Source organism: Gymnoscopelus braueri, assembly GCF_963280865.1.
Source record: "Gymnoscopelus braueri genome assembly, chromosome: 16".
Taxonomy (NCBI): domain Eukaryota; kingdom Metazoa; phylum Chordata; class Actinopteri; order Myctophiformes; family Myctophidae; genus Gymnoscopelus; species Gymnoscopelus braueri.
The window spans coordinates 24,011,552-24,038,810 of NC_137616.1; the positions used below are offsets into that span (position 1 = coordinate 24,011,552).

Sequence of the window (27,259 nt, forward strand, 5' to 3'; positions counted from 1 at the left end):
CTGTTTATGGAGTTAGGGCAGTGGAATTACAATTACACTCACTGGTGCCTCTGTACGATACACCTAAATGGATATTTTAGAGATACGGTGAAGAACGAGACTGCAATGTCTAACCTCAATTGTTCTTTAAATGTGAACAAATTAGAGTTCATACAGTATATATAAAAATCAAGTTTATTCAAAACAAATGTCCAATGATACAAAAACAAATGGAAGCATTTTTACAACTGTATTTCATTCTTAGCAGCTGTATTTTCCTATAGTGGTTTTGAAGTTGTAGCTACAGGTGTACAACCAGCCATTGTTTTTGCCAATCATGTTCAGTAGACAAGATACTTATAATGCTCCCTTGGCTTATGGATGAGAACATGTTTACCATGAATGTGACCAGAAAAAAACTTCCTCAAAAGACATGGGTCCCAAAACCTGAAAAAGTAAAATAAAAAACATAAGTACGGTGTATACTCATAAAATACGTGTATAGAACAGACATTTCTATTCAGGACAATCCATTGGGAACCTCAAGACTGGCTGTGTGAACATGGAAGCAGGGCTGTTAAGTAGCTATACTTTCATTTCGAAATGATTGTGTGTACTGACCATGCGCTTTAAAAAACTATTGGAAATTTAATTCAACTTGTCAAACATGGAGCTGATGTCATAAGTCCTTTTTTCCCCCTCTGACCTAAAGTCATGAAAGCGCAAGGCGGGTGAATTAAGAAGTGAGGGTAAATGGCTGAACAGACCGTCTGCAAACACCACTAGTCCTGGATGTTTTCAATAAAATGGCGGTGTGTGAATAATGTATATCCATAACGCACACCAGCAATACAGACTTTACCTGAATGATTTGAGTGTGTCATGAGTCCTAAATTCTGGCCTGAATGGATATGGAAAGGTGATATATAAAAAAGGTTGATCTTCATTCAGTGCTTACTTCGCTCATTTAACCAGTCCAATCTTCTTCGCCTCGGTTTCGTAAATGAGCAACCTCCACATCTTCACTATGAAGACTTCAGCTTCCTCGTCCAGAACCTTAGCAAGGAGAAAGGCAGCGGTTAGAAGCACCTCAAATGGGGCACATACCACATATAGGCTCTAATACAGCTTTGCTGCGTGTCTGTCTCCACTAAATACTATCAATAAAGGCAAAAGCCCAAATAATATCTAAAAAAATAAGCCATGTCATCTCATGGTACAACAACTGTAATGATAATGCAATATGGCGGTTGTTAGGAATGTCTTTATATCAGGAATGAACATCAGCCTCCGTATTGTTGGACTCTTCCATCGACTCCCAAACAAGCACCTACAGTAGACTGGATGTGTGTGTGTGTGTGTGTGTGTGTGTGTGTGTGTGTGTGTTGGCTCTTTAAATGCCACTCACCATAGCAACATCATCTAGAATACCTTGTGGGGTACCATGAAGCATCACCTGGAGGAGGAAATTACATAAGTAATCAGTGGTATTCAACTCATTTGACTTCATAACTGCAATTCTCCAAAGGTCAACCACTACATATGCATTACCTTGGAGCAGACAAAGTCCACTAATGTTGGCTCTTCCTCTCCAATGTACTCAATGATCTTTTTATTGATCCAGGGACGGACGCGTCGATCCATCAATAGCTATGGGGAGACAAAAATAAAAATATACAAAACTTTGTTTAGAAGGGTACCAAGCTACAACAGAGGCAGATGACAATTAGGGTACATTAGCGTTTCCCAAACATTTATATGGGTTGCAAATAAATAAATACAAATGTTTGAAAAGCGATGATTGATTGAATGAAACGTTTGGGAACCAATTGTGTAGATGGTTTGTGACTAAAGGTTGCTGGACATAATCTCCAGTCATCTGGGAGAATTTGTGTAGAATAAACACACCCCTCAGTTGACAATTACAAAGTTCCCTTTAACAGTCCACTGAATGCTTAAAACTAGAACTGGAACTGCTCACTTTGGCCAACAGTGAGTAAAAAAAGCTGGTAACACTGGGCAGTGTTTCTCACCGTGTCGACCATAGACCAATCCAATGGGTAGGCGAAAAGCTCAGGCTTGCCCGTAGGAATCTTCTCTATCAAGCTCTTGATGTGTTTGCGTTTCTCCTCAGTGTCGGCTCCCTTAACATTGGCCAGGGCTGCCCCATCCACCCCCAAGCTCTTCTCGTCATCGTAGTCCAGGGGAACCAGCTTCCTCTTGCGGGGCCGCTCGTCCGTCTCCTCATCATCAAACTTGTTGAAGACACTGTCTACTGTGGGCCTCTTCCGTTTTGTGGAATTGGGCTGGCTGGGGCTTGGTGTAGCACCTAGACAATCAAAAGACAAATAATACCTTTAATGAATGATAAAGAAAATAATTATAACTTTAATGAATGATAAATTCAACAATAAGGTAATAAGATCAGGTTCCAAATCTGGGCCTTTTTTGCTGAAAGATTTACATGTAGCTCCAGTATGTGTATTTTGTTCTTTTTTTCCTCCCATATATATATATATATATATATATATATATATATATATATATATATATATATATATATATATATATATATATATATATATATATATATATATATATATATATATATATATATATATATATATATATATATATATATATATATATATATATATATATATATATATATATATATATATATATATTTCTCTCTTAAATTTTCACTCAGTTGAGTGTTACTGCAGTGGTGCTAAAAGTAATTAATTTTACATTAATTCTACAGAAGGGCTTAACTAGGTTGGAAAACAATTGACACAATATTTTAACCAATACATTGTTTTTTTTGTCCATTATTCATTGCTTACTGCTGTGCTGCTACAACACATATCAGAATCTTCCCACGGGGATCATCCCAAAGGTATTTCTATTTATTTTAACAGTTCTATTTGAAAGAATGTACTGCATGACTAAAAATTATTTCAGGGATTTGAGACAGGGGAATAAGGTTCAATACTCTGGCTGTGCCAGTTAACAAGAAGTCATTAAATTAGACTAAATTATGTCATTTATCAGATGGTCCCTGCCGTTTCTTGCAGATAAGTCATGAAAAACATGAACCTTGTTAGTTTAACCCATTAAGACCTGAGGCCGATTCTGCAAAATGTCTTCTAAATCCAGTAAAACAGTATTATGAAAACTTATGTTTCTATAGTGGTGCTCAAACTTTTTCATGTCAAGGACCCCCAAAATGATATGTATTTGGCCGCCGACCCCCATCTCAAAAAATTGTGTTCCAGGGACCCCCAGAAGCAAAGATTTGAGTTAAAAATGTTCGCTTTAAAACAACATATTCAAAGATTTGCACACATTTTTACGAGATGCGTTCCAGGTCTTAATGGGTCAAGAGTTTTAGCGCAACGTCACTGACCAATTTGCCTCATATTACATGCAAAGGTGCTACTGCACGGGTACATTGCGATGTCAATGCTTAAATAACTGTGTATATTGCAGTGAAGGCCCTTGCATAAGCCTCCAGGTGTCACTGGTCTTACCCATTTTGAGGCTCAGGCCAATCTTGGGTCTGTGTTCCTCCTGTGGCAGGGCCTCGGGTGGAGAGTTCTCATGGGGGATGATGATGCCGCACGGCGAGTCGCCCCCGGGCGTGTTGGGGGACGCATTGCTGCTGACCGAGGACACAGAGGGGGCCGATGTGATTGGCCGCAATGTGGGCTTCAGGCTGGGCTTAGAGTGGGGGTTATCTTCATCTTCATTCTCATAATCTTCTTCCTCACCCTCCTCCACCTCATCGTCTGACTGGGCAACTCGTGGGCGTCCGTCCCTTCTGTCTCTGTCCCCTCGGCGGTCCCGGTGGTCTCGAGAGGCCTTGGGGTGCTTCCGTTGCTCCTCGGGCTCTGGCTCTGGCTCCGGGAGGACAGGAGGCTGCCGCAGTCGCTCCTCCTCTTCCTCCATCTAAACCAATGAGAGGCACAAACACAGGGGTGTGACCAATCAGGCAATCACACGGTGCAGAGGGTCTGCTGATGAAAAGAAATTATCAATACAGTCAAACAGGAATGCAGGGGGATTCTGAGGATCAAGTGACCTTCACAAAGACAATAGTGCCATACTGGCATGCACCCACGCAGACAAGACATACACACACACACACACGCATATACACACACACGCACCCTGAGTAGCTCTGCGTCGGGGTCTGGATGTCCCTCTGCCAGCAGCCTCTGTCTGATCTCCTGCAGCTCTTCCTGCTCCCTCTTCCTGTCACGCTCGTCCACCTCTATCTCCTTCTCTCTGTCTCTAAGACGCTTCTGCAGTGCACTGCCCCTAGGGGTCACAGCACAAATTACAACATTAAGGAACAAAGGATGAAACTGCAACACTGCATGCAATTACTCAGAATCAGGCCTGAGTGAAATAGTATGTTTTCATTATTTGGGGTTTTTATTTATCTTGGCTTGGGGTTTGCTTTATCACGCTAGAGTGTCAGTTAGTCTAGAGTAGACTGTCCAAGGAAAGCCAAATATAGTGGCCTTTCTGAGATTGAAAACTTACCGACCATCTGAATTGTCCACGTTCAGAAACATGTAATTCATGATGAGCTGCGATAAGCTCTTGTTTGCACTTGGACAATTTGGACTGACCGATAGACCGACTGACCAAATGGTTCAAACTAGCTGTGGGGTCCTAGTTAAAATAAAAACCCATCCATCTGGTTCATCATGAAACAAAAACTAAAGGTTTTAACCTCACAGTACAGCTGCACAACATATTCGTGGTAAATGCTCATGATATCATATTCAGTCCTGAAGCTCACCTGTAATATTTGGGGTCATCCCTGTCATCATCGTAATCTTCAAGGAACTCCTTCAGTCGTTTTCCTTCTTTAACCTGCAGGAACATTTAGACATTTAGATACAAGAGGCCTTATTTATCATGGTATAATATTTACAAAAAATTGGACACAAATTCCCACTCTGAAATAAAATGATGTCTGTGTTCTGAAACTTTTTTAAGAATGCCAAATAGAGCCACAGCTGTATGTCCTCTACAATGACATACACTGGAATTCAGGCAGAATTCCAGGGCATCTCTCCATTTACAATAGTATATGGAGACATGTGTCGTCGTCTTGCTTTTTGTGGAGCCACGCCCTGCCCAATATTCAAAGATTAATTAATTCATTTCAATCAATAATTTCTCACAGCCCTGCATGCAGCTATTCTACTGGAAATTAAGTATTTTTTCCCTCTTATGCTTGTCCACCCATAACACTGAGTACAGTACATTACAACAAGCTAAACTGGTCATAAACAAAGGCTAATGTAAAATCACATCAGGCTTGCATTGTGAATGAAGGCCTCTGACATAATGTGTTCCAAATGCCCAGATCACACAGAGGTGCTCTCTGACACATCAGTGGGTTACCACTTCCTGTTACCATTTCTCTCCGGCGTTCATCTTCCCTCTCAGTTTCCTTGGCATGGTCTCGAGCCTTCTTCCTCTCCCTGAGCTCCCAGTTTTTGAGACGCTGCAGTCAAAACAGTGTCACATCAGCAACATATTTGTGTGTATTATTTATGCCTCTGTGTAAGGAGATCTATGGATGAGGCAGGGATTAAAGAAAAAAAACAAGACCAGGAGACCTGGTATGTCCTAGTCCTAGTATGTAACACACCTATAATACTTGTGACATAAAAATGATGTCATGAATAGTTCGTAACGAAAGGGGACGAAAGCGGGACAGATTTTCTTTTGGCTGGGGCCGGAGGACAAAGTGACAGACTTTTTTTTGGCTGGGGCCGGAGGACAAAGTGACCATGCCCATGTATGGACGAAACAGGTACAAAGCCTCATGTAAGCCCGACCCCTTGGGTCTGGCAAAAACAGTTTTTGTCAAGGCCAAGTCACTTTCTATGATTTGTGAAATGGCATGAAAGAAGCCCCACTACTTGTGAACCGTTTCCTAAACTATTACGGTAGTACAATATGTAAAATTATGATGCGTCAGTATTATCATTCTAAATGTATGTTCCTGGTGTTCTACATACAGCAACCAGTTGTAGAAAAATCACAGATTGAGACTTAAACCATCACTTTTATGAAACATCCAAGACCATTAGTGTTTTAAGGAAGATGCTCTTGAACATGTATCCTATTCCTAGTTTGACCAATTCAAATACTCTTTAACCTTAAAATAAACAATTATCTAGTATTACTGTAGGGCTTGACTTAACAGCCAAATGGTGCAGTGCAGCAGTGTTAAAGTTACAAGGGATGAGGAAGACATGCATTATGCCTGTGGCCTTCAGTAGTTATCTGAACCATTATGCACCTTGCATATGGGAAGAGGAAAAGTTGCAGTTTATAATAGGGAGGTAATAGGGAGGTTTTTACCTTCCTTCATTTGAGAGTTCCCCACTATCACCTTTACAATTGATGTAGCTATAATCTTAAAAGCACATCCTTGTCCTCAGCAACTCTGAATCAAGTCATTGAGTGGTTGAGCGATAGCAAACAACAGGTCGTGTTTTGCTATGAACATACATAAATGCAGGCACTTTATACACACAACTGGTTATAGATTAGATTCACATGCTTCCATAGAAGTAAATTCGAGCCACCTAGTTTCTATTAACTGCTCAGCGCTCTGATCCGGTGGAGAGCCCGCCTACTTTATCCGTTTTTGCGCACACACATACTGTACAGGTCGTTTCAGTATCCGCTCTAGACTGAATCGTCAACCGTGGATTGATCCCAGTCTACATGTAGAAGTGGTTGTTGCACCGGGAGAAAGACATCTTTCTACTAGTTAAGTAGACTGAACCTGGTTGATCTTTGAAGTTTCTCTGACCACCCCCTACTTACCTCCTGATAGGCTGCTTCCTTTTCTCTCAGCTTCCGCTCCACTCTCCTGCGTTCATACACATCTTCTTCATCCTCTTGGTCCCGCTTCTTGTCCTTGTCTCGGTCTCGACTCCTCTCCCTGCCAAACACAGAAAAAATTATTAGAAAATGTTCCGAGTGCACCTCTGTGCCCTACTCCATCCCGACCAATCAAATGGCAATAGCTTAGCTACTTTGTAGCACTTAATTGTTTTCTTGGCACTGAATTTACTTGATCGCTTACCCTGTTGTTGGTTGACTAGGGTTCATCTTATTTACTGCAATTTGTAAGTCTCTCTAGATAAGAGTCTGCTACAGTAAAAGCCTAAATTATAAATTATATGTCGAACACTACGCCAGTTACAGCTAAAGACAGTTTGACAACCAATTTATTTCATCATCCTGTTAAACACAAGATATGCTGAATGTGAAAGACAGTTACCCTAGCAAAACCACAAAATGGAATGACCAAATAAGCAGGAACAAAATAGGAAAGCAACTGCTGTTCACTGATAATACTTTTTTGCCTATCAAACTTCATATAAGTACTTGTTCATTTCAACATGCTAACAGAGAGGATTTTCTTTTTGCACATTTTTCTTTAAGTCATTTAATTATGTTATCCAATAATATTGTTGTCCATTGTTGTTACTTTGAAATTGTCTTTTTCGTGTTAGTAAAAGTTGCAAGTCACTACCAGAAAGAATATATTAATATAAACAATTTATGAAAAATATCAGCAAATGGCAGAATAAAAAAAAAAAAATTGTCCATATTGGCCCATCTTTACTACAAAGCACAATAGAAGCACAGTGCTCCCTCCATTTGCCAAACCATGCTTCAGATCAGACTAGTTTAATATCTAGTGTTACCTGGATCGACTGCGTTCAATGCTCTTGTCCCTGTTGTCCCAGTCTCTCTCCCGCTCCCTCTCCTTCTCCTTTGTCCGGCGGTCCCGGTCGCGGTCTCTATCTCGGTCACGACTTCTATTATCTCTGTCACGCTCCCTCTCTCTGTCGCGCTCCTTCTCTTTCTCCCTCTCACGGTCACGACGCTCTCGCTCCCGTTCTCGCTCTACGGTCCTCTCTTTCCTCTCACGCTCGAACTCCGCCCGCTCTTTCTCCCTCTTGTCCTTCTCCTCCTCCAGTTTCTGCAGAGGAAAAGCAGAGAGGGAGGTTCAGTGAAGACCCAGACAGGGCAGGAGTAGGGCGTAAGCCGTGTTGAGCAGTTTCAGGAGCACAATAATTTTGTCTGGCCTGACAAATTCTCTAAAGTGGTTACCAGGCTCTGCAGAGGGACCGAAGTTATTCTACTGTACGTCTTTATTCTATGAAAAAAGTGGTACTGGAAAACCTGAAAAACTAAAACAGCAGACCTTACTTAGGAATAAAAAAATATGCTGGACAATATATATATATATATATATATAATATAAAACACAGCAGCTTCAGAGTACCTGGGAACCACTTCTTTTAATCGTCACAAATGTCTGTCAACGGTCTGTCAGATGAGTTCAATATGAGGCATTCATTAATGAGAAAAAGGCGCTGCAAAAGACAATGCTTTTTCTCTCCTTAAGAGTCTCCTCTCATTATAAGGAAAACAGAAATACAGAAAAAAGGCGTCAGTCTTTTGTTAAACTAGTTGTTTGTGACTTACAGGTGTTGAACTAGGATTCAGCCCTTCGCTGCCCCTACAAGCCTTTTAAGTTAGGCCTGGGAGGAAAGCAGGTTACACGGTATACAAGGGAAAAAACGTTATGGGATTTTGTCTGTGCTCAAGCATCATCATCATCATAAAAACAACCCTTATTTCAAGATTATAACAATGGTTACAATGCCATTTCATATAGTGGCTAAAACAAGACAAATGTGACTTTATGAACATCAGTTACATTTCTGTAAAGATAAATGAAATTGTAGAAGCTGTCTTACCCATACAGTAGTCTTCGGTAGGTCCTTGTGACTCATTACTCAGACACACAGACACCACCTCTCCCTACCGTATAAGGATATACTATACACAATGTTTTCCATGTCTACAGAAAAATTACAAACCAGGATCCAATGCTGACTGAACACTTTGTGGTGCATACGTTTGTTGGGATAAAACAGTGAGACCAGAAGTCTGCAATTGTATAACATTTTAGACATGTAGATAGCACTCATATCCAGAGTGACATCAATATTAGGTTAACCGAATGGTTAAAAAGGTTAAATGTGTGCAAACCTGAAAGAAATCATAAAACCAGGCAGTAAACTGGTTATTAACAGCTAATACAATTCTCACATCATAGCCTTATGCCTAATATAGCTTAAGACTTCATGATAATTTGGAAAATTAATACAGTGGGAAGCAGACTAGTGGAATTTGATTAATATGCTTTGAGCAAAGTAGGAAACTCTTCATATCTCCATACAACTTGATGTCCACCCACATCAATTTGTGGGGTTAGTTCTTGTTTCTTTTACTTACCTCAACGCAGATTCTACCACGGACCGGACAAGTAAATAACTTTTTTAATGTTTATTTTGTTTTGTCGTTTCTGTTCCGACTTACATTCAGATGATTTAAGACATAAAGACCAACTAGACAAACTATTATAACTTTGCGTTATCATTATAGATTTTTTTGTTATTAAAGATTTGCACTCAAAAAGATGACTTAAAGCCAAACAGCATTTAAATAGTTTAGCGGTATAGAGTATAAATGGTTAAGTCTGTGGCTATCATCCATGTAATCATGATACTTTTGTATTATCATTACAATTCAGTTAATTCATACTGGTAATGGCAATAGGCAGTGTGGTGTCGAGTAGTATACAATTTAAATTAAATACAATCAGTAAAGTTAATCACATTCTCAGTCTTAGTTCTGTAAAACAATTTTTCCCCCTTATTTTTTCAGTTTCTGATCCACTCCATTGGAATCTGGGCTGCTACAAATTATCTTCATCATAAAGTAACTGATTAACGCATGACTTTGCTAGTTAGGTGACTGTTTGCTATGGTATGTATTCTTATTATGTTATTCTTACTCCAGTCTAGTTGATTGACAATAATGAATAAAATAAAGCACTATAGATGAGATAAGAAAGCGGAGAAACACGACACACACAGACACACACACACACACACACAGAAAGTTCATACCTTGCCAGACTTCAGATCATCATTGCTGCTGTGGAGAGGACGCCCCCCCACCCACCCCGACAAAGCCAAAAATCACTGCAGTGGTTATTGACAATAGTCTAAGTGCTATAAACAAACAGACACTATTAATACAGAACATCATTTTTCAGAGGGCTTGCACAGGTTCACTGGGCTGTTCAGCTCACAGGGCAGCACTGATGCACGACTCCAAATGGAAATCAGTGTTGTCTCAATCAGAATACTCTTGTCACTCATACATATCTGGCTGAACAGACAGAGTTCCAAATGGCAGGTCAATCAAACACCAAAGTGCCCACGCAGTTGCCCCTGTACAAGTCCTCAAAAGGGGGGCGCCCAGTATATGTATATAGTAAGTAAAAGCTGATACTTACATCCTATCCTCGCAACTTTTTCCAAAGCTCTGAGATTCATCTTGATTTTGTCACCATATGATCACTATCATAATGGTGGGGTTTAATGAATAGATTAGCTTTTAAGTAACTTTACATCGTCTCCATGCATTTTTTGTGTGTGTGATGAATGTCTAATGACTATTATGGTCACACCTAGGTGGGTTCACAAAAAATGTGGTCACACGTGTCAAATTAGGGCTGAGAATGGTATCAGAAATACTAACAGTTGGGCAGTGTTGGAGCACATATGATGAAAATGTTTGAAAAAGAATGTGCGACTAAATCAGATGTGTGGCAGCGCAAAGTTTTAAGGATCTCCAATTCATTGAAGGTGACCAATTTGTAGCGCAGAGTGCATCTTAGCACGATCAAGAACAATCTTTGTGTGTCTTAACTACGGTTAAATATGTGAAATTAAGGGTGTGAACTATGTGAGCAGCTGCTGTCCAAAACCTGTAATGTCAATAAGGAGATCAAATGAGTTACTGTACCTTGTGGGTGTCACGGAATTTACTAATCTCTCTGGAAATTAGGTCCCTCTTGTCGTCCTCCATGTCAATAGCGTTGATGTCCTCCTATGGACAAAGATTGAATACTTTATTAGCAGTTTGCAATAAAAAAGCACAGGAAAGACTAAGTGCAGTTGAATACAAGGTCTGCTAAGAGGATTTTAAACCCAAGAAAGCCTATGGCTTGTTTCCATTGGGGTCCTTTCCTTTGTACTCGATTCATAGAAACAATTAATGACAGACAAATATACACTACTATCCAAATCATCGTATAAACAGTTTTAAAACAAAAAATATGTACAGTAAACAGTTCGAGGGGTGGGGGGGGGGGGACTAGGCTTTGACTCTTACACTGGCCAGATGCGGCGGATTACTAACGTTGTGCAATTTTTATTTGTGATTAATCATAGAATCAATTTACACTTAATGTAATTAATTAAATTACATTTTAGTGATTCATGCAATTAATTCTTATACTTGCCAATTACAATATCACCAAAATATGAATGTTTTCTTGGTGCCATAGATTATAAAATGAGAATTATCTTTTAAACTGTTGCCTTATTTTATGGTCTTAATTAAATCACGGATTAACTGAATAATAAAATCATACACGGTATATTGATAGATAATTAATTAAAAGAATAATCGTAATTTGCAGCCTTATTTGCATAACAAGAGCTGCACAAATTGGGGAATATTCCCATACCTCCTCTTTTTTCTCCTTCTTTCTCCTATTGCGGCGATGGGCGTCGTCGTCCAGTGAGGGAGCATTGAGTTCACTGGCATGCTCTCGTAATAGCCCGTCGATAGCACCCTTGACAATTTGATCCTTTTTCTTTGTCTCTTCATCCAGCACCTCCTCCTCATCCAGCCCTCCATCCTTCTGCCACAGCCAGAAAACAACAAGGCCGTTTTCAAATGTGCCAGTTGAATATGTTCATGGTAGTCAAACTATGTAAATGAACTTTCTTCAAGTTTACAATTAGGGTGTTTATGTCTTTAAGTCCCAACATGGAGCGAGAAAGAAAACATGAGAGAGAACAGAGTGAATACAACAACATGCAGTAAGGAACGAGAGTCACAGCGTTCTTTGTCACGGCACAAGGGTTCCTACAGGTTTCTGTGCTTGGGTGCTTGTCTCTGGGGTGTTGAACTATGGGGAATAGGGTGTTCCTCCGCATGCACTACGTACATAAATGGCATCCGTATGCCATTTACATGTGTATCAGATGGGGCATATGGCTTCAGTACCATTCTTAGGACCAATCAGTAGGGGTTGGCAGGGACAAGATCACACACTGGTTTGAGGGAAATCATGGAATTGGCATAATGAAGAAAAAGGGGGCTAAATAGATAAATAAATACAAAAACTAAAATACAACACACAAGCGCAAATACATTAGCACTTAAGCAGTCTTGCCATACAGACCATCCAACAAGGGCTATAACAGTGATCAACATACTGTACATACCAGGGGAAAGTGACAGAAACACCTTGTACCTTTTTTCTATTCTTTTTTTTTAACAAAAGATGTAAAGATGGGAGGGGCAGAGAGATGTTCACAACTATTGTTTTGTAGTGACTCAGTCCATATTTAGATATTAGAATGTCAGAAAGTTGTGAGGGAATAGAACTTAAGAGGGGATCCCATACGAGGCAACACCCTCTCTAAGCCACAAAGTTTTTTCTTGAGGGCCTTGACATTTTCACAGCACTAACTGTGCGGATTGTTCTTACATCCATTTAATTAAAATACACTTTTGGCGGACTGGACCGCTGGCTTAGCGGTCCAGGCACCTGGGCTCCAGAGTGGCCTGACAGCGCGTCATGGGTTCGAATCCCGACAGCCTTTGCTGCATGTTACTCCTCATTTCCTTGAAGGCAACTCTCCTACCGGATAATACCGTCAGGAGAAGGCGTGCTTTACTCAAGGGGAGTCTTGAGAAGTAGTCTCTTGAGATTAACTGGGTGCAGAGTCTTGAGAATACATACAATAAAGGATTATCCGCACTCTTCAGTTATATAATATTCTTGATTTATTTTTAAACATGAACAGCCGCAGCAGACAGTCGTATCTAGAGAAACGGACGCGTTTCAGCACGTCAGCCTTCCTCAGCGTTTCAAACTCACTCCTCATTTCCTGTCAGACTACTATCCTATCAATAAAAGCAAAAAATTAAATAAAATACACTTTTGGCAAAAATAAGTTGTGTGAGACAGGACTCCCCGAGATACCAAAAAGGAAGTGAAGCCAAGACTCAAATTCATTACATTAAAAAAAATACGTTTATTTCTGACATTTTGGAGGACATGATGAACCTTATCTAGTGGAAATGTCTGTGTCACTTTGCCAGTTTAACAATTACATCATAGGACAGAGCCGGGTTTATTTTATCAGTCTCTTACCCCGTTGGTTGTCTTCTTCTTGGCCTTCCACTCATCCAGCTGGGCTTTGGTCTTGGCATCCACTTTCACAAGCAAACCCTTGTCTCCGATCTGCATCTCATGAAGCAGCCGCAGGGATCGCAGCGTGGACTCTGGCTCTTTATACTCACAAAAGCCAAAGGCTGCCACACAAACCAGGATGGAGGAAGGTTAAATCCCATCATATTTTGGGCGCAATTAGTTAATTAGGAACAGGTTTTCTGACATACACTTTGTATATCTGTCATTATCTGATAATAGTCAGTTGACTATTATCAGGTCATCTTGACTTGTGCGGGATAATCCACAATAGGAGTCGTAGAAGTATTGGAGTGGTGAGCAGTGCCAAGGTGTTTCAACAAATGGTGGATTATTTATTTTTATACCACTTTGTATGGTAGAGTATGTTACAATATAGGGGTGGTAGAATGTAGTCTCCCTGCTCTTCTCTTGAGAAATGTATATCCTCCTGTGGTCTAGTTTGACCACTACTAGTTTTACTAGTTGACATTAAGTGGTACTGCCTGAAGGTCAAAATAAAATTTCTCCCCTGAATAAACAGGCAGGCTCTATTAGTTCAGTGGAAAACAACTGGGTTCAAATCATGGGCAGGACATGAAAGTTATATGGTGTAGCTTTAAAAACAAAAATAGCAGATCATCTACAAGCTCAAAATGCATCTTGGACAATGCATTGTGACGACACGTTGGACGACAAAGACTAAAAAAGCTTTAAGTGGTTAATCAGACTAATCTATTTAGTTGATTATAAAAAGAATCGACAGTTATTTCATATGCCAAATTTATTTTGGGTGGTAAATGGTGAAAATAGCAGCTGTGAAGCTAGTTTCACTTAGTTGATCATTGTGTGCATCTTATGTTACCTTGAAGCTTGCCTGAGGCTCCTTGGACTCTCTTCCAGCTCAGGACGATACCACATTTCTAATGAAAATAAGAAAGATATGAGTTCATTAAAGGTAGGGTAAGTGATTTTCTTTTGTTAAAATAAGTGTTAAATAGCTCTATATTCTGATAGTACTCATTGCTATAGAGTGTCTGATCAGTAACAGGAGTCTCCATGTCTCTCCAGCTCTTTATAAAACAGAAAATGCATTTTCGTTTCAGTTTCATTTCCAATTTTATCCATTCAGGATAGAGAACTCAGTCAGGATACAGATTAAACAAGTGAAATAGGAAGTGATGACACTAAGAAATGAGCTGACAAAATGGGAACTGGAACACTATAAAAAATTAAGCTTATAAATGGGTACTCTCTTCTGATTGGCTGAAATATTGTCACCTACCAAAAAATGTATTTTCTGTTTATTTAAAGAGCTGGAGAGACGGGGAGGCCCCTGTTACTGAACAAACACTCTATAGCAATGGTTACTATCACAATATAGTGCTTTAACCTTTAATACTTTTTGTTTTAACCCAAAAATATCACTTACCCTACCTTTAACTATTACAGTACAGAATATTTAGTGTTGTGACTTCCTTGGCCAATGTTCATGTTTTTGTTCCAATGCTTTAGTTTTTATGTTCAATATTTGTTATGAATAGCTCTGGTATTTCTTTGGCTAACTACAACTATCACTTTGGAATCATGTAATGAGAAAGGTTTGTTAAAGGGGAACTTTGCCGATATACTGTAAATCCTATCGTTCCGTGTTGAGGACATTTGAAGATGAACACTTCCCAGTACGTTGTGTGCCAAAAGCTTTGCCTCACTGCGTTGGAAAATGTCAGGACATTTCAACAAGTTTTATGTAGTCTGGTGATTTCCAACGGGAGCTCTCAACAGAACACATATGGAAGTGTTGTGTCTCACTTTCACATGTCCCACTCACAATACAATATGATTCAGCTTAGCAGATATTGAATATCAGCTAAGTTCCCCTTAAACAAGCTGTTACTTACTGCCAGCAGTTGTCTGATGAGCACATCAGAGGCTTTCTCTGAAATGTTACCCACAAACACTGTGGTGGTGGGGCCGCTGTTCTCGTCCTCTTTGGGACGCGCAAGAAGACCCTCCTTCCTGGGCATGGCAGGTTTACTGATCACCGTCATAGGAGTCTGCAATAGGACAGCTGGTGTCGAACCCATGAGGCCCATATGCATTGGGATCATCTGGGCTCCTGTGACAGCCAATAAGACTCATGTTACCATTTGTTTGTGATGATACCACAGATGTCATTAGAAGTGAAGATGTTGATTAGCAATAGCTCACTGGCATGGCTTACCTGTGGGGAAACCTGGATACTGAGGAGGCATCCCTGGCTGGGGTAGCAGCGGTCGGTTAAGATGAGGTGGGAAGGACATCCTTGTTGTGTAGCAGGAGACCAACCTGATAAAACAAACATTGGTAAACTATTTGAAAAATGGTCTTAAGTATACATGATGTGAACATGCATGGTACATCATTATTAGAATTGATTTTATCCTTCAACTTCTTGTTGATGCCCCAAAATGACTGGATATACAGGTTCCAAAATGACTGGATATACAGGTTTTGTAACAATTTGTAGCAATTGTAGAAATATTGGACCTTAATTGTCGAATGTTTACGCATTTTCTAATCATGTATAGTTTGACCATTTTTCTAATATTCTATTTTTTACTACATTTTGGAAAAATGTACCAATTTTACATCGAGTTGGCCAGATGTCCCTAGTGCCCACCTATCCTGTTACCGTCGTGAAGCCAACCCGACATATTTACCTCACATCTCATTATAGTGTTATTACACTCAGCAATAAAGTTGATGAAAACAAGATGAAATACGTCTCCAAGTTGCTCGGTTACTTTTGTTCGGGTGATTAGAAAGATGACAGGAGTAATGCATTAATAATGGCAGGCATTATATCCATTTGCTAAGTTTGTTACGCAGTTGTAACTTCTTAACAGATGACTGCAAGCTAACTTTTAGTCAGCTCCATGAGGCAAAGGCCTACAGTTAAGGGTTTGATGCATCATATTGTGATATAGAAATATAAACATGCCGCAAAAGGATTGAAACTCAGTAAGTTACTAAAAGCAGCCATTCAGCAAGCAACTCATGTCATCATGGCTAACGAGTTCCACCCGGCACAGCTTAGCGATAAGCTAAGCTAACGTCAACGTTACTACACAAAGTAAAGCCTCCCAAGTACCTTTCTAACAGCCAGTTCAGGCGCGGAATTAGATGAGTAATTTACCTTTAGTACGTACCCAGAAACAAATTAAAGAAAAAGGTTCGTTACGAATGAGTTATCCTTTATGAAACGCGATAATGTTAAACTGTGTTTAACGAGCTAATAGGCTGCCTAGCCGCAGGCCTCAGTAACTCACGCAGACTCAGAACTACGTGTGATGACGATAGCAGTGGAGCGCTTGTTTTCGGTCTCTGATCTGCGCGATATTAACACCAAGCAGCAGGTCAACAATTACTATAAAAAATATAATGAATTGTGTGTGTGTGTGTGTGTGTGTGTGTGTCTCATATATATATATATATATATATATATATATATATATATATATATATATATATATATATGGTTTAATAATAATAATAATTAAAAAAATAAATAAATATATATATATATATATACATATATACACACACACACATTTTATTTTAATAGTACTGGAGTACCAAGAAATACACGCAATTTGTTTCTTTTTATTGATTGAATACTTTATTAGACAGAAATGTAAACACCACGAGGTACAGTCAGACATTTATTCTGGCTAGAAGTATAACACAAAAAAAGTCCAAATGGTTTCATTTGTACTTAGGCCTACTATATATCTACAAGTAGAACTATTTGTGTGATCTCTCATACATAATTTACTTGCATCATTTGTTGAATGAACTTATCAGGCTGCAGTTAAAATGATTTTGTATTTATTTATTTTTTACATTATTACTATGTCATATGATTTTGTTTTTCCCAGTTTTGTTGTTTTCAGTTGCGGTTTGGTTGCTATAGTATTTTGTACAATGTGTGACAGCTTGCGAGCGGTTGCGAGGGGCTGGGCTGAAATTGACAAGTCAGTGACGTCACTTTTAGGCGGGTTTTTCATGGAAAGTGCTGGAAGGAACGCAGTACACCCGCTTGGCTAAATATATCATTCCGCCGGATTAAAAAAGACCCCCACTCTCTACTCATTTTTACCACAAATTAAACATTGTGGGCGCAATATCATTTGTGAGAATGTTATCTATAGTGAAACTCCATATTTATGACAGTAATCCGGACGGACTTTGAGGTTTGACCAAATATAAGAATTTAAGAACAGCAGGTCATGTTCAAAACTGACCAAAAACCATGACATAGTTTGTGGTTAAGTGTTTTTCCAACATTTTGGTCTTGTTATTGTTCATAAATTCTTTCAAGTTTCATTCAGGGCTGGTTTTCACGAGACAGACTATTACACACTGGTATCTATTTACTCCTCAGTTCTCCGTTGTAGAGCCCGCCTACTGTATCTGGTCATTTGAAACACATACATACGCATACATAAATGCATGCATGCACACAAGCCGTTTCCGTATCCGCTCTAGACCGGATCTGCAACCTGCAAAGTGAGTTGATCCTAGTGAGATTGCAGCTGCAGGTGGAATGGCACCCACCGTGCAGTGGTGGAAAAAGTACTCACATTTCTTAATTATAGTAAAAGTATCAATACTGCAATGTAGAAATACTCGGTTACAAGTAAAAGTCCGGAATTCAATATTTGCTTGAGTTTAAGTACAAAAGTATTGGTCTCAAAATATACTTAAAGTACCAAAAGTAGAAAGTACTCATTATGCAGAATGTCCCATTTCACACGTTTTCAAATGTATAAATTTATTTTGAAAAAAATAGCAGATTTACAAGCCCACAATGCCTTTGTGAGATGTAGATCGGCTGTTTTCAAAAGGCCGAAAAGTAAATAGGGCTGAAGTGGGTAATGTTATGTATGTTTTGTAATAATCAAAATCTACAAAGTAACTAGTAACTAAAGTTTAAAAATAATTGTAGTGGGGTAAAAGTGCAATATTTGCCTTTGAGGTGTAGTGGAGTAGAAGTAAAAGTACTGAAAATTGGAAATACTCCAGTAGAATTGCACTTACACAGTACTTGAGTAAATGTACTTAGTTACTTTAAACCGCTGGAACAGTGTTTGGATGCGCGCGGATGGATATGCACACTGAAAACGCACGGCCTATAAAGAAATCCGTCTTTTAAAAGGAAGTCCCTTTCAATTTCCCTGCGTCAGAGAGCAGAGGGGACTATCAATTGGTGGCGTTTTATTCAAGATAAAGATTAGTCAACGGAACGTTTTACAAGGTACGTGGACGATTGTGTGGCTTTGCAAAGAGGACATTTCCGTTCGCGTTGAATATTTACGTATATGTGCGTTTTATTGTCATAAATCAGGACGAGGCGAGGTAATCTGTTTTGGGATCATCACGACAGTCAGGCCAGTCACAATGACCGCATCGTGTTAAACGACAGCATCAAAATAATACTTTAATTTCCATCGCATTTGTCTTTCAAAGGGTGACTTGGCAACCATACTCGTTATGAATTGGCTGGTGCCGCAACCTGCATAGTAGGCCAGTGTTGTCTTGCGGCAAGACAGAGAGATGGGTGACAGACAGTACTAACTACCCCCTCATTTAGCACTGAAATGCACATTTGACCTCTCATATTTATCGCATCCTCACCGTTCCAGACTGCGGTCAGGATCTGTACTTCTTACCACTCGGCCCCCAGAGGCAGGCTGCTTATTGCTCCATCATTACATGTGGCCTTGTCGTACCGTCAGCATCGCAGTTTTCTGCTTTGATGAACGTGACTCTAAAAATGCCATGTTCTTCTTCACCAGAACATAATGCTGTCGTATGAGTTGTAACACGTACAATAACTAAATATTATAATGTATATTCATCGCACTAAAAACGTCAAGTCTCGGGACAAAGTCGTTGTGTCTTCGTACTGTTGTCGTACGACGGTGTCGCTCGCCGAAGTGGCTGATCTGCAAGCTCACGGCGTCGTGCACGGCTGTAGCTCGGCTATTTTCGGTTTGACACTTTTCGAGAGCGAGATAAATCGGACGTGAGGACGCCTCTTGTGTGCACGGGCTAGTCGATGAACCCGCACCAGCACTTATTGTCAGGAATAACTCAGTATATTGCTCACCGACCCTGACCCTACACGTGCTTTCGGCATCCATTGTCTGTATCATCGTCGGCACAGACGACGCCATGTTGGTTACTGGGTAGCAGTTGCTTACTTCCGCCGATAGTGGATGCTTATGGGAGTGCGGCCAAGGTTGCGTAACGGGGCGTGGATAAGGGTGCATTTAGAATCAGTAGGATGGATGCAGGATTTTGTTCATCCCACACAAAACAATGCTGTTCAGATTTGAACTATTCATATACAAACAATTTTTTTAAATGGAATTCACTCAACAGTCTTGTATTATTTCCCGTCAATCTGGGATTGATCGTCATATATTAATAATTCACAGCCTATATCAGTGGGTCAAATAAGAGTTTTTGTATTTTTTAGATCTTGTTCATTTTTTAACTAAATCATTGCCTTTTGTATTTAGATGCCTGAAGAAATGCGCCAAGAGGAGGAGGCTGAGACCTTTGCCTTCCAGGCAGAGATCGCTCAGCTCATGTCCCTGATTATTAACACCTTCTATTCCAACAAGGAGATCTTCCTTAGGGAGCTGATTTCCAATGCCTCTGATGTAAGTATTGTATTTGTATTTTTCCTCAACACACCTTTGTGTATTTTAGCCAATGTAGGGATTGGCAAGGTCAGCTGTTAATACTGTGATTTTTGTAATGCACAGATCAGTATCATGCACTGGAAAACCACACCGTTCAATATCATGCACTGGAAAACGTCATAAAGCAGCAATGCATTTTTAAAACATTTGACCCAATTTCGATTTTGTCTTTTTAGGCTTTGGACAAAATTCGCTATGAAAGTCTTACAGACCCCAGCAAGATGGACAATGGCAAGGAACTAAAGATCGACGTAATCCCCAACACAGTCGAGCGTACGCTGACCCTCATTGACACTGGTATTGGTATGACCAAAGCTGACCTGATCAACAACCTGGGTACCATCGCAAAATCTGGCACCAAGGCCTTCATGGAGGCCCTACAGGTACGTCAGAGTTGCAAAAGAGCCATAATCCCAGAAGGCAATTGATTGATTTGCAGTAACTAAAAACCTAGTGTAGAATATTATGCAGTGCAGTAAAATTTAAGATTATGCAGCATCATAACATGACAAGAGACCATAGTCTGCAATAAAGTGTTATTCACTGGAGAACGATGATATTTTTGTCTCTTCTAGGCTGGAGCTGACATCTCCATGATTGGTCAGTTTGGTGTGGGTTTCTACTCTGCTTACCTGGTGGCCGAGAAGGTGACCGTCATCACTAAGCACAATGATGACGAACAGTATATCTGGGAATCCTCTGCCGGGGGCTCATTTACAGTCAAGGTTGACACCGGTACGTATCTTGTATGCTCGGTTTCTTTTTACAGCTTGGGCACTTTAGAGGGCAAGCCATCTAAAAGGGTATTTGTCTGCAGCTAATCTCACAAACTACTCTGGACCGACCGGTGCCAAGTTTCTTGTGCATGCTGCCTGTAGGCCAAGGAAGTAAATTATATTAATTCATTATAAGAAACTAGTGCAGTACTGTTATCAGAGTACTTTGAGACCAGCCTGACATCAGTATTGCAAGGTCCAGCAGTTGGCAAGATAAGCTCTGGACACAGACGACCCCTCTATCGGTGGGGCATGCTATAAAATTAGGATTAATTTCTGTTTATAGGTGTTAAGTACTTGATATACGAATGGGTAGAGAGGCTGTCTGGGAACCATAAGGTCCCTGGTTCACCCTCCGTACACCAAGTCTGTGTGTTGAAGTGTCCATGAGCACGACACTTGATCCCTCCCCAGGTGCTGTATTAATGGTGCCCACAGCCCAATAAATGCAGAGAACATTTTTCACTTGTATGCAAATATACCGTGACAAATACCCCAACAACTAAAGGCATCTATATTATATTTTGCATAGCCTCGATCTCCAGACTTTTATTGTTTAGTTTTGCTAAAAAATAAAAGCATGGAGGAACGCGTCGGTGTACCCGTTATAGGAAGTGTTTCATTTCCCCAACCAACCAGAGTGCAGTGGGCGTCGCTCGTAATGTTGTGTTAACGGGGCGGGGGTTGACGGACAGATCGGTGAACCAATGGGATCAGGCGCAGTCTCTCTGCGCCTCTATACACCCGCCCCTCTATACACGAAATCAGGAGCGTTGGTGCAGCGTATATTTTGCATAACTGGTTTTATTACATACTGCAAGTCGTCGGGACAGTTTGCTCATGTAAATGTCCTCTAGGAGGTGTGGGAAGAGCTTATCCATTGGTGGGTAGCATTGAATGCATGTGTGCTCACAGTGGTTTTCAACTCTGTTCTCAGGTGAGCCCATGGGCCGTGGAACCAGAGTGATCCTGCACCTGAAGGACGACCAGTTGGAGTATGTAGAGGAGAAGAAGATCAAGGAGGTTGTCAAGAAGCACTCTCAGTTCATTGGTTACCCCATCACCTTGTTTGTGAGTATCTGACTGAATGGCACAGCCAATGATGTGCTAATGTTGGGCAGCAACAGAACACTTCTCATATGAAATGCAATACAGATGAGAAGCTGAATGTCTCCTCACTACTTGCCGTGCAGGTGGAGAAGGAGCGCGATAAGGAGATCAGTGACGACGAGGCTGAGGAGGAGAAGGAGGAGAAGGCTGAGAAGGAAGAGAAGGAAGACGGCGAGGACAAGCCCAAGATCGAGGATGTAGGCTCAGACGATGAGGAGGACTCCAAGGACAAGGACAAGAAGAAGAAAAAGAAGATCAAGGAGAAGTACATCGACTCGGAGGAGCTGAACAAGACCAAGCCCATCTGGACCCGGAATCCTGACGACATCACCAACGAGGAATACGGAGAGTTCTACAAGAGTCTGACCAATGACTGGGAGGACCACCTGGCTGTCAAGGTAATTTCTTACAGGCCAGTTTGTTGAGTGTGTGTGTGGGTTTCTTATACTTTATCTTTATGGTTGACTAATATTTCATCTGCCTTTAGCACTTCTCTGTGGAGGGCCAGCTGGAGTTCCGAGCCCTGCTGTACATTCCCCGCCGTGCACCATTTGACCTCTTTGAGAACAAGAAAAAGAAGAACAACATCAAGCTGTACGTCAGGAGGGTGTTCATCATGGACAGCTGTGAAGAGCTCATTCCAGAGTACCTGAGTAAGTGGATTATATACTGGAAAGGTCGATCTCTAAAAGAAAAACCTGGGGTGATATGAAAGAAAAATAAGGATGCAAAAAAAAAATCTGTTATTTAAAACAATTGGTGGTCACATTTTGTCACAGAAATGCATCGAAATGCAGCCTATGTGTTTTTGTTTGGTGTAATGAGCCTTGTGGTATTCTCCACTCCAGACTTTGTCCGTGGTGTGGTGGATTCTGAAGACCTGCCCCTCAACATCTCCAGAGAGATGCTACAACAGAGCAAGATCCTCAAGGTGATCCGCAAGAACATCGTCAAGAAATGCATGGAGCTCTTTGCTGAGCTGGCTGAGGACAAGGAGAACTATAAGAAATTCTACGATGGCTTCTCTAAAAATCTGAAGGTAATATATTAGGGTAATCGGCATATTGATAAGATGATGTTTGTGTAAAATGTATCTGTATCTTCACATATCGCCCCTGGCTTCGGTCATCAAATGGATTCCAAGTTTCCAACTCAAGCTAATTCTTGTCCTAAAAACGTTTGCATGTGGTGCACCACTGTTCCTGTGTACTCATCATCATTTTCTCCTTAGCTGGGCATCCATGAGGACTCTCAGAACCGTAAGAAGCTATCTGAGCTACTACGTTACCATACCTCCCAGTCTGGTGACGAGATGTCATCCCTCTCAGAGTACCTCAGTCGCATGAGGGAAAACCAGAAGTCTATCTATTACATCACTGGTTAGTCTTTGCCTTTTGGTTAGCTTTGATATAAACATTGTTTTTCAGCTGGACTTTCCTGAACACAAGAAACTTGACATGTAAGAATACATTCTTCTTTGTAAACTTGGTCGTTAATTATTTATTTTCTACCTGAAGGTGAGAGCAAGGACCAGGTGGCCAACTCTGCCTTTGTGGAGCGTGTGCGCAAACGTGGCTTCGAGGTGTTGTACATGACGGAACCCATCGACGAGTACTGTGTCCAGCAGCTCAAGGAGTTTGACGGCAAGACCCTGGTCTCTGTCACCAAGGAGGGGCTTGAGCTCCCTGAGGACGAGGAGGAGAAGAAGAAAATGGAAGAGGACAAGACCAAGTTTGAGAACCTCTGCAAACTCATGAAGGAGATCCTCGACAAGAAAGTGGAGAAGGTTGGTGATCGCACGAGAAGCCATACATTTTTTAGCTTTAACTTGTTCCATTTTTCTTTTCTCCTTCTTGGTCTGGTTCTCAGAATTGAGTACTGCAGTTTAAAGTGTTTTTTTAATTGTTCTTTTGGTAACAGGTGCCCTAATTCATCCTAAGATAAAATTATATGGGTGAGTTGTTGGTGTAGCATTGAGCAGCCCCTTATATAGACTCCAATGAATGGTGTGTGCTCGCGTGCCCTGGCTACCTGGCTATACCTTGGGTTTGTGAGAGGCAATCGTGCTGTGACTAGTTTGTTCCCAGGAAGTTGTGTGTGTGTGATACATGTAGCAAAGTGCTAGAAGACAAGAAATTGTGCAAGTGAGATTGTATGGTTTGTCATGACAGTCTAACAAAATGTGTGGAGTGTTTTTGTTTAAACTTGCATCTGGTGAGTTGTCAGCAGGTTGAGCAAAACGAATGGCTTAATACGATCCCACAAAGTAATTGGTGAAAATTAATTCAAAGTCGGTTTTTGCAGAAATATGGGAGTGCAACAGTTATATGAACTAATGGATTATACATTTAAAAAAAATGATAATTCAATAAAATCGATAAGAATCTATTCCTATTTTGGGGGTGTCATGTCATTTACAGATTAAGTTTCAAAAAGTAGTGAACATAGCCAATCTCTAAACTCACAACGTGTCGTGCTTCATTGTGAGCTTGTTAATATATTTTCATTATTTTTGTATGTGTAAAATAAGTGGTTAATTGATTTATATGAAGAATAGAAGATGACAACCTGCGCTTATCAATAATCGAAAAAGTAGAATAGTCAATAGTTGCAGCTCTACATAAATGAATAATTATATATAATATTATATATATATTTTTTGTATTAGACTCCTTCAAGTTGAGAGCAGAATTGGCTAATTCAAACTCTATCGGCCAGCCAAAGTATACAAGCATGTGGCTTTTTGTTAATTTAATCATGCTTGAGATCTAACATCGCCGACCAGCATGATTAACTTGCCCGTATCTGCTTGACTTACAAACATTTTGGTCGGTACAAAAGATAATCTAGAGCACAAGTTTATTCTCTCTTGTAAACGTCTCGCCTTGTTCTCCCAGGTGACAGTGTCCAACAGACTGGTTTCGTCCCCTTGCTGCATTGTGACCAGCACCTACGGCTGGACAGCAAACATGGAGAGGATCATGAAGGCCCAGGCACTTAGAGACAACTCCACCATGGGCTACATGATGGCCAAGAAGCACTTGGAGATCAACCCAGACCACCCCATCGTGGAGACCCTCAGGCAGAAGGCCGACGTCGACAAGAATGACAAGGCCGTCAAAGACCTGGTCATCCTGCTGTTTGAGACCGCCCTGCTGTCATCAGGCTTCTCCCTGGACGACCCTCAGACACACTCCAACCGCATCTACAGGATGATCAAGCTTGGCCTGGGTAAGCACTGCTTCACTGGGGAAGTCTGATATCGATCATCTGTGACGTTGGTGTTATGATGCCAGTCATCTCCATATTTTGGCATATTGAGAGACCGAACCAGATGTGCAGATATTCCTGGAATTTATATAATGGAGATGTGTTCTTTCCTAATCAATGCATGCGATTTCTCCCATGCGTAACCTGTAGGTATCGACGACGATGATGTGCCAGTGGAGGAGGCCAGTTCTGCAGCCGCGCCAGATGTGATCCCACCGCTGGAGGGTGACGATGATGATGCCTCTCGTATGGAAGAAGTGGATTAAGCTCCACCTCAGCCCCCTTAGCCTAACCTTTTTCCAATTGTACCGGTTTATTTTCCCTGTAAAACCCAGGGGGAATCTTATGTTATTGGTTTTAAAAAGAAAAATATTGTACAACTCATGTCGTCCAGTGGACCAGTGTTTGCTCTCTTGTCTAGAGCTTTACTCTGCAAGATTTAGAAAAACAGTTTTGATTTTTGCTGTATATTACTTAAAAACAAGTTCATGGTGACCAACGCATTTCCTAAAGTACCCTGTTGCACAATGTAAAATGTTGGGACTGGTAGATGTGAACATGGGGAATGGAACATTCCATTATCAGACTGTCCTGAGGGTTCTGCTGGGTTCTGCTCATGTGCCACATTGCACGCTGCATGGAGTGGACTGCAAGGTTCTGTTGCCTGAGTTCAGGCTTGTCTGTATAAGATTTTTTTGTTCTGCGAAAAATTAAAAGATGTAATACCTAAACCTTGTATGTTGTACTGTCTACTTTTTTTTTTTTTTTTTTTACTGCATACATGATGTCATAACAGAAGAGGGAAATAAACCCTGTTTTATCAGATGTGGCCTGAGTACATTTTTGGTAGCCACATCAGAACTGGAAATGTTTTTCTTGAGACTAGTGTAGCTGGATATTTTTTTCTAGTAGTATATTGCACACTAAAGATTAGTTATTTGGGGTATTGGTTCACACAACTGGTTTTGATAAAATAACTTTTACTCTGGTAACCACTAGGAGGCCTCATCACACCACCAGTAGAAATCCAGTTGCATAGTTGCATTCCTCAACTAAATAAGATCTGTTGCTTTTGTGCCTAGAAGGCTGCAACTAAAAATGACTATAAATTGGTTCCACTTTCCTCACAAAGGAATTGCACAAAAAGGGCTTTTAGATTATTCTGTCAAAGCACAATGTTACAAGTTGCATTCTTAATGTATTGCCTGTGTAGCTTGGACACTTTATTCATAGAAGGCAATTACAGTATATTGCCACTTACTACCACCTGAAAAGACCTCAAAGGTACAGTTCTTATTTGCATCTAATTTGTTCAAATCAGTCGCAATGTGTGTTATAGCTGAATCTCCATGTAAACTGACATAATTTACAAGCTGTTTACTGTGGCAAGATATCAAAAGACACATCCTCAGCAGAAAAGGCTAGGCTTTTTACTTGAAGTCATGTGACTTGCACAAATTTGAGGGGGTGGCAAAGCTTTTCTGTTCTCATAAGAAAAAGAGTAAAATATGTACACACGTGTGGGAGTCACTCCCTCCTGCCCACACGATTACAGTGGCTCTAGTCAAACTGATAGTTGGGGACTTCAGACGTGTCATTCAGACAGACTAGATTGCCATTTTGGCACCTCTGCCACAGAGGAACAACAATGACTGTACAAATGTTGCACCTAGTTTTGCACAGTCAACACTCATTTGTCTCCAAGGCTTAAAGATGCCATTCCCACACTATCGTTCATGGTTTGGACATTTAAATACAGAATCTCTCACCTGGATTAACATGTTCAGCCTTTTTGACGGTTAACAGCTGGTGGTCTGTACTGTATATGTTGCACACTGTTTATAGATGACAGGTGAGGGACAGGTATGAGATAAAAGTCTGTTAAACATTTATTCATTGTTCACATTATGAACCTTTTGTAGGGCAGATTACACAATGTTAAAATGTGTATCATATCTGTCTGGCCC

The 27,259-nt window shown here is 40.6% G+C and overlaps 2 protein-coding genes across 4 annotated transcripts; one reads left to right on the plus strand and one right to left on the minus strand.

The window, feature by feature from the left end:
• Window positions 1–160: 160 nt before the first annotated feature.
• On the minus strand, window positions 161–16,693 carry LOC308103249 (RNA-binding protein 25-like). Of its 3 annotated transcripts, none has more exons than XM_080453154.1 (18): window positions 16,560–16,693; window positions 15,606–15,709; window positions 15,283–15,500; window positions 14,247–14,304; window positions 13,346–13,506; window positions 11,645–11,821; window positions 10,918–11,001; window positions 7,734–8,011; window positions 6,844–6,961; window positions 5,417–5,506; window positions 4,793–4,866; window positions 4,152–4,302; window positions 3,513–3,930; window positions 2,013–2,308; window positions 1,531–1,629; window positions 1,388–1,435; window positions 938–1,035; window positions 161–426 (listed from the first exon to the last, which is right to left on the minus strand). In XM_080453154.1, the coding sequence occupies exons 2-17, from the start codon at window positions 15,682–15,684 to the stop codon at window positions 943–945; spliced, it is 2,442 nt and encodes an 813-aa protein (XP_080309280.1). In that variant the 5' UTR covers window positions 15,685–15,709; window positions 16,560–16,693; the 3' UTR covers window positions 161–426; window positions 938–942. The 3 variants fall into 3 exon arrangements, with proteins under 3 accessions (XP_080309280.1, XP_080309281.1, XP_080309282.1); XM_080453155.1 differs by having other exon boundaries at window positions 16,573–16,691; XM_080453156.1 differs by lacking the exon at window positions 16,560–16,693 and adding an exon at window positions 16,084–16,102.
• Window positions 16,694–18,535: 1,842 nt separating this feature from the next.
• On the plus strand, window positions 18,536–26,028 carry hsp90ab1 (heat shock protein 90, alpha (cytosolic), class B member 1). The gene is made up of 12 exons (XM_080453305.1): window positions 18,536–18,680; window positions 19,951–20,094; window positions 20,313–20,519; window positions 20,712–20,871; window positions 21,850–21,983; window positions 22,106–22,420; window positions 22,510–22,675; window positions 22,871–23,061; window positions 23,254–23,401; window positions 23,540–23,808; window positions 24,920–25,253; window positions 25,443–26,028. Exons 2-12 carry the CDS (start codon window positions 19,951–19,953, stop codon window positions 25,556–25,558), a joined length of 2,184 nt encoding a protein of 727 aa, XP_080309431.1. The 5' UTR covers window positions 18,536–18,680; the 3' UTR covers window positions 25,559–26,028.
• Window positions 26,029–27,259: the final 1,231 nt, after the last annotated feature.

Coding starts and splice junctions, on each gene's coding strand:
- LOC308103249 (XM_080453154.1), bottom strand. CDS start 15,684: ATGTCCTTCCCACCTCATCTTAACCGACCGCTGCTACCCCAGCCAGGG. Junction 14,305..15,282: donor TCATCAGACAACTGCTGGCA/GTAAGTAACAGC, acceptor TATTTTCATTAG/AAATGTGGTATCGTCCTGAG. Junction 6,962..7,733: donor ATTGAACGCAGTCGATCCAG/GTAACACTAGAT, acceptor TGTGTTTGGCAG/GGAGAGGAGTCGAGACCGAG.
- hsp90ab1 (XM_080453305.1), top strand. CDS start 19,951: ATGCCTGAAGAAATGCGCCAAGAGGAGGAGGCTGAGACCTTTGCCTTC. Junction 21,984..22,105: donor GTTACCCCATCACCTTGTTT/GTGAGTATCTGA, acceptor CTTGCCGTGCAG/GTGGAGAAGGAGCGCGATAA. Junction 22,421..22,509: donor AGGACCACCTGGCTGTCAAG/GTAATTTCTTAC, acceptor ATCTGCCTTTAG/CACTTCTCTGTGGAGGGCCA.